This window comes from Charadrius vociferus, unplaced genomic scaffold, assembly GCF_000708025.1.
Source record: "Charadrius vociferus isolate BGI_N301 unplaced genomic scaffold, ASM70802v2 scaffold613, whole genome shotgun sequence".
Lineage (NCBI taxonomy): Eukaryota > Metazoa > Chordata > Aves > Charadriiformes > Charadriidae > Charadrius > Charadrius vociferus.
The window spans coordinates 947,830-959,824 of record NW_009647757.1 but is presented as its reverse complement, the minus strand read 5'-3'; the positions used below and the strand labels follow the sequence as shown (position 1 = coordinate 959,824).

Sequence of the window (11,995 nt, the reverse complement as noted above, 5' to 3'; positions counted from 1 at the left end):
GTTCCTGGTTGCAGTTGGCTTGCTGTAGCACTACACAGTGAGAGTTATAAGTAATAAACTGGAAGATGACTACAGTTAATTAGCTCTGCTTTGTAGAAGAAAGAAAAAGAATAATAAAGAACAAAGAACGATATTGACGTTGGAACACTGCCAACAAAAGGTGTGGCTGTTCAGACAACGCTACCCTTTCTTCACTGCTAAGAGCAGTTGGATCATCTTAAGTGTGAAAGATAACTGTTGTCTGAAATCTTATTTTGATACATTTGTGAGCAGTTGTTAAGAGGACATGGCAAGTAAATAGGTTAGCTGGCTTCATAGATGTGCAAATTTCACTGCAATAAAATCCTTGTTATGTCTGCAGCAAAAAAAATCATTGGAAGGTGCAAGTATTTAAAAAAAAAAAAACAAACCCAAAGAACCAAAAAAGCCCCCAACAAACCCAAAAAAACCCCAAACACCAAACCCCAAGAAAATGATGCAGAAGTCCATGCATACCTTCCCAGTATCTAAATACTCAGTGTTTAGTGTATCTAAATATTCTGAGGCTGCTCGTCTTTGTGTGTTATGTGGAGATACTTTCAGGATATCTGGTCCAGGTGTGTCAGCTGGACTTTGAAAGCAAGGGAGTGTTCCTGTGAGATGATACTAGGTTGGACTGTAAGCCTGTTAGATCTTTGGAAGAGCTAGTGATGTGAGGACCGTACAGGCAGCAAAACCCGTGAATTGTTGCTGAATCTGTCTTTATGTAAAGATCTTTCAGTAATTGTGAGCATGTGTAGATGGAGTATTCCTACCTTCTAATTAATGATCTATTCTCTTCTGCAGGCTGGCAGTGACGGTGAAAGCATAGGAAACTGTCCTTTTTCTCAGAGGCTGTTCATGATTCTTTGGCTGAAGGGAGTGGTGTTTAGCGTCACAACAGTTGACCTGAAGAGGTAAGAAATACTTGGTTTTTCTGACAAGCAAGAGTACAGTACGCTTGGTGTAACAAATGTTTGCTTGGGGTTTCTAAATCTTGCATGGCTTATTTTCTGAAATTAAAAAGAAAATCTGCCCTCATAAATACTAAGATGTAAATGGTGCATTCATTGATGGTTATTCATAAGTATCTGTAACCAAAGAGAATTGGTCTGATAAATTATCTTGAATTTATTAAATGGTGCACTTCTGTAAAACTAAGAGCTGATATGAAGTCTCTCATAACTGAATACTGAATCTTACTAACTTCACATCAAGACCCTGCAAGTGAAGACTGCTGCTGGATGGGTATTTTGTATCAACCAATCTTTGATCAAATCTCCAATGATTATTGGATAACGGTCATAAGTAATGTGCAAGCTACTCCTCCTTTTAAAGATTTCAAGATAATACTGCTTATTATGCAAGAAAAAAACATTGTAAAAATATCTGCCCATGAGTGAAATAGAAGTGAAATAGGTAGGAATAAAATGTAAAAGGCTATGCCTTTGTATAGTGATAGCCAAATATGTCATGATGGTGGATGTCACCTAAATGGCAACTTCTCGATCTATGAAATGAATATCTTAGTGGGTAAGAAGGGTGAGATGTGAACCCAGGAGTCTTAATTTGGTTGGGTGTACTTTAGATGTGGTAACGCTAAATTCAGCAGAGGCCTCATATTTGTTTTCGGTGTGAAGTAATGTTTTCACAGCACTAATGTAACCTAATGTTAGTCACTGAACTCTCTGGAGAGAGGAGAGACTGCCAGTGCTTGCAAACCTTATTTTCAGAAATAAAGCCAATAGAAATACACAGTGTTCTCCAACAAATCAAGTGTAAAATGTGCAAGAAAGAGAAATCACCCTGCTAGACTTAACCTCTTCTTGTTTGTTTTTTTTTTTTTGAAGGTGACTTGTTTTGATTTTTAAAAATCACTGAAGTTGCTGCTTCAGCGCTGGCAACTAGTGTGAAATATTTCCATGTGTAGTAAGGCTGAGACAGACCGCTCAAACAGAGCGGGAGAAAGCAACTTTTGTCAACTGGGTGTGCATTTGTAGCAGCCCAAAGATTTTCTCTGGCCAAGTTGGGATTTTACTGCAAATATAATTGCTGCTGCCAGCACATAGAAACCAAATATATCATATCTTCGGTTTAGCAGTGCACGTGGTTTGTGGAAACCTCAGGAGTTGTGCTTGTGTGCTGTGTGTAGTTTTGGACTTCCTTTACTTTTGGTGATGGTGTTATTTAACCTATTGCAGTTATTGGATCGGGGGTGGGGGAGAAGAAGGTTGAAAGAGACATTTTATAATTGGAAGCGTTTTTATTGGGAACCAGTCTGAGAGATACTGTTAAAATGCCAAAGATTCCTGATGAATTGGCTTTATTTATGTCCCTTTGGCAACTTTGAGTTAATTAGATGGGAGAATGGGGTGCAAGACTAACTTTTAGAATACGAATTGGTTGCAGATGTTTAAAATTGTCCTTTCTTACAGAAGGAAAGCTTTCTTTCAGTTGTTTTATATTGGGGAGGGGAAAACACAAAATAAGTGTAAAATTAAAAATGCACAGGAGTGGGTCAAATGAACTCTACATTTTTTGTTGTATGCTGAATATATTTTCTGGTAAAGGAAAAGAAAGACCACTGAAGCTAATTCAGATTTGAATAAATGTTATTAGAAACTTAATTCCTTTTATACTTTATTTAAAGCTTCATAAATACAAATTTCACATTCTGGGTTGTCTGATACCTAGTTGTAGAGTAGCGTAGATTGCAGAATGCCACGTTCCGCTAACTGCTCAAGTGGAAATGTTTCATACCAGATGGTGTGTTTTCCCCTGTTAGCATTGCCAGAATGATAATAGGTGCTAGGTGATGCCTTAACACTTCTAATACCGTCACAAGAAACTGCTTTTACAAGTTCATTATTCAAGCCAAATTCTTTTTGTTCCGTTAAAGACACAAACTTATTGAAGAGCTGGGTAGTAATGGTTTTAAGCACCTGAATTTATTTTGCTAGCCAAAGAAAGAAAATGGGTTTACTTTCAAACCATGCTTCTGCCTCATAGCATAATATCTGCACAACAGTAAGGCAAGCTCTGTCTGTTCTTTGGGCTTGAAAGGTCATGGTTGGGTACAAAAGTTCACGAGTAACTTGGGACACAGGAAAAACTGAGTCTGATTTGACTCTGTGGTGTGTATTTTTCCTTTCCATAGTTGCATTGGACATCATACTGTGTGAACAAAAGAACGTTTTGCAGTTCTCAGTTCTGTTCTTAAGACGGAAAAATATGCACATAGCCAAACAAAGTGGGACATCCCGCCCTTCAAAGAAATCAGGCATTTCTTGCTTCTGTTTAGTCAGACAGAGGCTTTATTCTTTCCCTTTTCAGAAGCAGCATTTCAGTTCTCAGAGATTTGACTTGTTCTGGTGACTAGAGCAGAGTTGCAGTACATAAACCATTTGTTGGGCTTGTCACAACATTCAAGGCCAGCTTGCATTCAGTTAAGTTTTGAAATCCTATTTTAAACATCTTGATTGTGTGGTTTTACAATTATGTTGACAGACAAAAATTAAATAAAGATATTACTAAATATTAAAGACTGCCCAGAGGTGGATGCAGCTTCAGCAGTGTAAAATACTGCTTAGGAACTGGAGACTTCTTTTTTTATTGCTGGCATTTTTTATTTTTTTTTTCCACATTACTCTTCAGACACTCATTGCAGTACTTGTGTAATTTGTAAATCACTGTAGAGCATATTACATTTGGGGGCTGGCTTTTGTCTGATCTTCAAGAAATTATTTGAATGCTAATTGCCATTCTGGTTTGTGGCAAAGCCATGAAATGTTTATACCTTAACTCTGATGTTAAAGAGCCTGCCCACTTAATTAGCTAGTGATAGCCAGATATTAAAGTATGTGGCCCTACCTCCAAATACCCTGGTAAGCTTTGGGGCAGGTACTAGCTATCATGGAATTGTTTTGAGTGGTTATAGAAGTGTTTTGTTTTAAAAAGCTGTCCAGTTTTATCTCTGAAGTAAACTTCACTATAATATTTTAATTGCTGCCTTGTACTCGTAGCCATTTAAGGATATTCCTATGTACTTGTGGTGCTCTAAAGGCTGTGGCTTGTATGTGGTAAACCAGGGTTTGTTTATGATCTACTGGCAAGAGTAGCAAACTGGAAGTCAAACCCTGTATTATGTTTGGGCTTTGGCTGTGGGGTGTTAATCTCTGCTTTCTTTTTCTTGAAAGATACAGGTGGTCTGACTGGAATGGCAAGAGGGGTTAATAAAATGCTCTGGGATCCTTGAGATGCACACTGATTCTTTGGAAAACTTTTGGTTAGTTCATTAGACTGGTCTGTTTCTGAAATAAAATCTTTCCTTTGATAGTATTACTGCGAATCCGGTGGTCTTGCCTGTGTTTGTTTTTAAAATAACGTTCCTTTTGAGGAATTTTATCTAGCCAACATGTGAAATTGGAAGTGAGCCACAATGACTTCCTGTAATTGTTGTGGGTTACAAAGCTGTATTTAAATGAAGTGTTAAGCTACTTAAAGCTTTAACCGGTGGCAGACTTTAAATCTTGAGAGTAAGAGGACAATGGCAACTATTAGTAAGAAATAACTTCTTGGAAGCTTAAAAATTGAAAATGGTTAAATTCTTCTATTAATAACAGTTCTGTTGCCTGGCTAAAAGCAGGGTGTTTAATGTTATTAAGTATGAAAATCAGTTTTCTCATTCAGTTTTGCATATAGTGCCAAGTGCTCATATCTGTCGTAAGTATGCTTTGGCACTATATGCTGTTGCCGTTTGCCCTGCTTAAAAGGCTCAGCAGTGGGCAGGACGTGAAATTCTGGCAGGGGATCTTAATTTGAAAAGCAGCATTTCTAGAGGATAAACTTGTAAACTATGTTTAGTTTACAGAGTCTGAGTACTATCCCTGAAAACACCGGTTTCTCATGCTACCCTGAGTGACCACGTTTGTGTATATTACTAACCTAGTTGCCCTCTCCAGTCCAGTCAGGAGGATTTCTTGAACTGTAGTTCCAGTATCCAGTAAATGCAGTTGCTGGCTGCCTGGTGCTGGCTCAGAAACGTGGCCACATCGGCCAAAGTGCAAGCCCAGTTCAAGGGTTACGGTCCCGTTTGGATTTGTTCAAACAGTAACAAAGGGGCAGCTTCGGCTTTGCTAACTTTCTGTTGGATCAGGTGTCGTTCGTTGTTCCTCACCCAGCGTAGTGCTGGCAGGTGGTGGTGGTCATCCTGTAGCGTGTGCTCAGGTCAACTTGCCAGAAACGGAATTGCGCAGTCGTGCCTCGTGCAGATGCTGTGTACTGCTGGAGGTTAGGACACAGGGATGGCCTGAGGAACTAGGAATTGCAGGCTGTCCTCTATAACGTGGAGAGATTCTTAGAGAAGTTAGACTGCGTCCCTCTGAGCCGTCATCCTGGACCGTAGTCAGTAGTTTCATCAGAGGGAAGTTTTAAGTGCTGCTACTGAAGAAGTGCCAAGCAGTACTGTAATTTTATTTCTGCTTGCACTGAGACGGTTGCACTAGCATGGGACTAATACCATGATGATTTACTGGGGGAAAATTGGCTGCAGCTTTTTAGATGATGCTTTGGATTTTATAGCTTGTAATGAATCCACATCTCATTATTGACTTCAACTTTGCATCTGAATCTGCTGATGAGGCAGATGTGAGAGCTTTACATTAAAGAGCAAGTTTGGCATTTTGGGGTGAAAGTATATGCGCAGCTGATATACAGTCTTCTAAATAGATGCCTGCAGTGCTGTTCCTTGTCACTACAGCATCAAGGCACAACTAGAGGAAAGAGAAGCCAATTGCTTATAAAATAGACTGGCTTAACTTGGTAAGGATTAGTATGAAAGAAGCTGGAGTGAATAGTGAGAGGTATTGCCAAAACTGACTTAAGATTTAGAAATGTCTGAGTACTTTAGCTTGATTCTGTTTCTCTTGTGTCTAGTCGTACTAATGTGGGGAATCTTCTCCCTTTGCCCAAGTGTGCTGCTCTTATTTGTAAATATTTTTTTCACTGGAGAAGGCTTTAAGCATCATTTAAAAATGTGATGTTTAAGCATCTGCTAGCTTGTCTGGAACGAGACTCTGTGTGCACATAAATGGTTTATACATACTGCTCTACCTCAGACTTGCTTATTTCCAGAGAAGCTCTGTGTAAAAGGGGAGGATTATCACTGATCGCAGATTACGCTATATATAAACTCTGTACTCCAGATCTTGGGAAAGAGAGATAGAGTGTGTGTGTGTGGTATATCTGTCCCCCCCCACTAGTCCACATTATATTGACTTGAGAAAAAACATAGCCAGAGGTAGGAGGAAGCAGTTGTTTTTAGGTATTTGAAATTAATTGTTATCAAGTATATATTTGAAATGCTAATCAAGCTGTAAACTCACTTTTTAAAAAGAAAGCTAGTGATATCTTTTTAAAACTGCAAGGACGTGAAAACCTCAGGCAGTGCTTTTGTGATTGTAGCAATGAAAGCTAGGGTCATGGATGTCCCGTGGTTACTTTTGTATTGGTTTGTATTTCACCCTAGAAAACCAGCAGACCTTCAAAATTTGGCTCCAGGCACTCATCCGCCCTTCATAACTTACAATGGTGAAGTGAGAACAGATGTGAATAAGATTGAAGAGTTCCTGGAAGATGTTTTGGCTCCACCCAAGTAAGTGTTAAAACGATAATTTCTCACCTGAGATTAGATGGAGTGTTCTCAAAGGGGTTTTCTGCACCAATTACGGTGTTCTTCAGCATCAGTAAACTAAAGATTAGACATTGAAAAGAACTTGGAGGTGTTGCTTGTCATACTTTTCCTCCCTACAGCTCCCTCATGTGTATATTAAAAAATATTTTCTTTCAAAGGTTATTTCAAAATTGTCCTTTGTAGAGTCCTGTCATCCTTCCTGCAGTTTTCAAACTAAATGACTTTTCCTTTTGATGACTGGGGCGGGCCATTCTGATGGTGTGTCCAAATACTGTAAAGGAAGATGAGCCTGCTATACAAAGCTTAATCTTGACTCCGTAATAAACTGGGAATCTGTTTTAAGGGGATGTGCGGTATCCTTTTTGAGACTGGTATTTGCAGTCATTCTTCTAGAAGGAAGGTGTTACTTAAGTCTTCAAGAGTTTGTCAGTTTCTTGTTCTCATCAGGAATATCAGTGAATTTGTTTTTAATGTTAAATTATTTTTTTTATTCCTTCCAGCTTCCTATAAGCAGACGCACAGTTGATAATTGAGCAGAACCAGTGATTACTAAATGCAACTTGGAAATAATTTTTTAAAAATTAGTTCTTTCATACTAGGCATAGTGATGAGTCCTGGAGATTGATTATTTGGTATTTGGAAGTTATGGTGGAAAATACTGAACGCTTTAAAAAAATAATTAAATTACACAGCACAGGCATGAGAAATGTGTTCAAGCTTTCTCTAAACTGTTGCCTTTCGTCTCCCTCAGCTGGCAGGCACTGGCAAAGTGCACACACTGCCTTTAGCGGACTGAACTTTGTTGGTTTTTTTTTTTAGTGTGGCAAGACTTTATTTCTTTGTTAAAAGATTTGGAGACCATGATATTCTGAGAAAGCTGATATCATTTTAAATGAAAGAAAGTATTTCCAGGGAACAGAGAGTGGACAAGAGTATTTAATTTGTTACCTGTTTGATCCTTAACTGTATTCTTGTGTGTGTAACTGTGATCTGCCACCTTGGCAGCACTGCTGTGCTAGAGTAAGGGAGCTTGCTCGTGTGACCCTGGCCTGTTTCAGACACTCTGTGCTTGAAACAAATGCCTAAGTCAGAAAGCAGAAATATCCTTTTCTTCTGAAAAGTGATTAAAAAGTGTTGGGTTTAAAAATCTTAACATAAATGGAAGTGTGTGATATTACACGCAAGAAGCAAATCCTCCACGTTAATCTGAAAATGGATAAATTGGTAAATGTACATGATCTAGAATTATTATTTTTTTTTTAAAAAGGGCCATTCTGTGCTAGTTAATATATGCTGACCATTATTTTGCTAAATGTGCTGTAGCTCTATTCCTTTCTGCTTTTTAGGTACCTAAAACTTTCACCAAAGCATCCAGAATCAAACACTGCTGGAATGGATATATTTGCCAAATTTTCTGCATTTATCAAAAATTCTAGACCAGAAGCTAATGAAGGTAGGTCACTCGGGGGCTGATAGCTGTGCACACATTGTTTTATTCTCTTGTGTTTTGCAGAGGAGCTCGACTGTGAAGTGTCTCTCTGACAAATTTTGCTGTGTGTTGATGGACACTTGAGGGATTCCCATGAATTAAATGTGTGGTTTAAAGTTAATGATCTGAGATAAAGATTTTCACACTTCCAAAGAGAACTTCAATTAGACAATGTTCAATCAGAATTTGAGTTGGGTACGCGTGGTTTGTAAATATCCCTGCCATTGAAACTTCTCTATGCAACAGCCACTCAAAACTCTTGAACTCAGTAGAAATTATTTTAACATCCAGAACCAAATTCCATGCAGAGTTTGTGTCATGCCCCAGTGGTTGAGTTTCCATGCATTTGCTGCGACACCTTTCTGCATGCTTGATTATTTGAGGGCTCCCATTCGGAGTTCGGAGTTAAGCTTAGTCTTTGTCACTTTCTCTAGAGTATTGACACCATTCTATATGGACCAAACATAGTAGATGGAAAGGGAGAGATCAGTAAGAGATAAAGAACGTACAATTAGGCCTTTAAATAGTTCAGTACAAATCTTTTGTCCTTGATGTACTTGGAGAGAAGCCGTAAGTGAATCGGAATGCCTTTCTGCTGTATTTCAAATGGAGATAAGCAAAATATTTGTAAACAGCGAGAAAGACTTTTCGATTTTGTGGGGTGTGCTGCCCTCTGCTGCTGAGTTCCATAAAGCTCCTCGGTAGTCTGTAGGTTTCATCGTGGCAGTCAGTTAGCTGAGCATGTGACATTAAACAGATTAGGTTTAAATGAATATAAACCCTAGCATAGCTTAATTCTAATTAGTTTAAGCCAGTTAGGAATAGTCTTAAGAAACTGACATAAGCCACTTTTTAAACCAAAAATAAACACTTGTGGACAATCATAGAGTATTTTAAATTAGTGCAAACTTGTGTATAAACCGGCCTTTAAATAACCTGCACCTGTCTGATATTTAAAGGGATTCTAGTTCGGTTGCAGTGTTACTAGTGGCCACGAGGGCAGCTCCAGTGGTAGTGTTGCCACAAAAATTGTACAAGGGTTAAAAATCCTTCAGTATACGGTCTGTTCTGGGTATTGCAGTGGTGTGGGTTTTGTTTCTCAGATCTGCTGGTAATATCAATATTCTAGACAATAATGTGCTTTGAAATTTGCGTGCTATGGTTCGGCTTTCTTTTTTGTTCTTAAAAGTCTTCCTTCCTCTGTAGCCTTAGAACGTGGCCTCTTGAAAACCCTGCAGAAACTGGATGAGTATCTGAACTCTCCTCTTCCTGATGAAATAGATGAGAATAGCATGGAGGATATTACAGTTTCTACCCGCAAGTTTTTGGATGGCAATGAGATGACATTAGCAGACTGCAACCTGCTACCCAAACTACACATTGTCAAGGTAAATGCCTTGTATGTTGTTATATGATAATGAAGGGCAAAATGCTTATGGTTTATGACATTCTGGAGTCCAACTAATTTCCACAGTTTGTAAGCTCCCATGTAAGTTTAACTAGACTATTAACAGTGTGTGAGATTGCGTAAGACTTGGGTAATTCACAAGGGCTTTAGGGATGGAGCAGTTGAATTCAGTGAAGGTGTGAACCGTTAGACAAGTTGGGCAGCAGATGGTAAAATTGCTAAAGCCAAACCCCATTTTACTGCACTTACCAATGTCAGTCACAGGAAGAAGTTGCAATGCTTAAAAGAACAAGGTAGAAGAAAGAAGGTGAACATCCTGCGACCAGTTAATGTTTGAAGTAGATGTCCCCTCACATCTGTAGAGAAAACTGCTCTATTAGCAAAAAAGAAAGTGGCACAATGTGAAATACATTGTATTAAAAGAAAAAAAAGTCAGAAGTCTAGAAAGAGGTAGCCTAGGATAACTACAGGAGTGAAGATGTGCCTATATAATCGCGGTTTGATTCCTTTTCACTGTGTCCTATGATCTTTGTCAGTTTTGTACTGCAGATGGAGCCACAGATTAAGTTTCTGCCTGGGTGCAGAAGCATTGCCTTTGGTGAGAACAGTAACGCAGACGAAGCGAGGCGGTATGCTGCCAGGTCCTGCCGTATGCCAGAAGGGCAGGTTCTGCTGGCTTTGGAAGTGACTCTTGAGTGTGCGTGTTGGAAGGATAGCTTAACGAGAGAGTGACAAGAGTTGGAAAAGTGGTTTAAGTTGAAGGATGTAAATTCATAATCTAATTCTTTTGTTCTAGGTGGTGGCCAAAAAATACCGCAACTTTGAGATTCCCAAGGAAATGACAGGGATTTGGAGATACCTGACGAATGCTTATAGCAGAGATGAATTCACCAATACCTGTCCTGGAGACAAAGAAATTGAAATAGCTTACAGTGATGTAGCCAAGAGACTCACTAAGTAAACAGCACTTGTAACAGAGATGACTTCTTGCATATTCCATAACAATGCTTCTAACAGACTGCTCTTTTCATATAAGATAGCAATTTTTTTTGCATGAACTTGCAGTTATTCAAAGTTATGGTGGATAGACCAGGTACAGTAATTACCTAAAGTTTTGAGACTTAATTATAGGCCTGTTTTTCCTTACCTCCTTTCACAGCAAGTTTGAATATCATTAATGCAGTTATGTTAATATTGCACTGGGGTAACTCTGGATTCTTCAGTATGAAGGGTTATCTTGCCCCTACTGCTTTTCTTTGCAAACGTTTGGTCCCTGTCTACGAATTGGTTTAGGATACTGTCTTGCTATATGGTACAAGGAATATTTATGTATTTTGGAATTTATTGCTTTTCCAGAAGATCTGTACACAATTGTCCTATCTGTGACATGTTGAACTGTACCTGCTCGTCTATCCTATTTCCATATAGAAGGGAACTTATTATCCAAAAGAGCCATTTGCAGAATATTTGGCAATGTTTTTAAAAATAATTTCTCTTGGATTTGAAATCACAGTAATGGTTGAGAACGGACTCAAATGTGAAACGTGGATTTGAATGACCTCAGACATCGGGAAAGTTTGAATCTAGGCTTGAGTGCTATAGCAGGAAGCTCAAAGTTCAGAGTTAGTATGTAGTTGTGTCTTCAAGAGCTTGATGAGATTAGAAAAAAACACACTTTTTTTTTAAATTGGCAACCTACATTTGTCCCGAATTTGTCCTGAATTCTGAGTTGCAGCAAACAAGTAATTGTCAGGATGCCCTTTAACATCGTGAAGCAAGAAGAATTGGATGCTTGCCATCTGTTCACCTCAAAAATTGCAAGTGGCTTTCTTTTTGGTAGTTAAGAGCCTTTATTTTGTATAGGTCTTTCTGGTGGTATTTACTTACAAAAATCTGTGCTGTCATAAACTAAGTACATGTAAACATTAGTGTCCTAGTTGATAAATAGCTACTGTACATGGTGAATAGCAGTGCAATGATTAGTGATGCAAGACTGAAGCTGATAGCTGTTAAAGTGGGAGTCTTTCTGGGAACTTTTTAAAGCTGTTTCTTTCCTGAAGAAAGCTAAAGTGACCTTTAAAGATAACATTTGCCTTAAATTATAGTACGCATTTTTTCCTGAAAGGAAATCTATTAATTGCTCTTGTAAAGAAATGGTGCGTGAAATCCAGTCCTTTACATTGAATTTATCCTAATTGCTTGTCTGTGCACCTGGACTGCAATTTTGCATAACCATAATCATTGCACTACTACACATAATCTTTTTACGGCAACACTGAGGAATAGCACTACAATTTTTTTAAAAGCAATTTTCAAATATTTCTAAACCAGGGAATAGTTTTCTTGTTTAAAATTAATGATTTTGATGCATGAAATAAACTGATAGGTT

The 11,995-nt window shown here is 38.4% G+C and overlaps 1 protein-coding gene across 1 annotated transcript; it reads left to right on the top strand.

Moving 5' to 3' along the window:
• Positions 1-804: 804 nt before the first annotated feature.
• On the top strand, positions 805-11,091 carry CLIC4 (chloride intracellular channel 4). Its single transcript, XM_009882205.1, has 5 exons — positions 805-935; positions 6,545-6,670; positions 8,056-8,162; positions 9,405-9,586; positions 10,403-11,091. Exons 1-5 carry the CDS (start codon positions 805-807, stop codon positions 10,565-10,567), a joined length of 711 nt encoding a protein of 236 aa, XP_009880507.1. The 3' UTR covers positions 10,568-11,091.
• Positions 11,092-11,995: the final 904 nt, after the last annotated feature.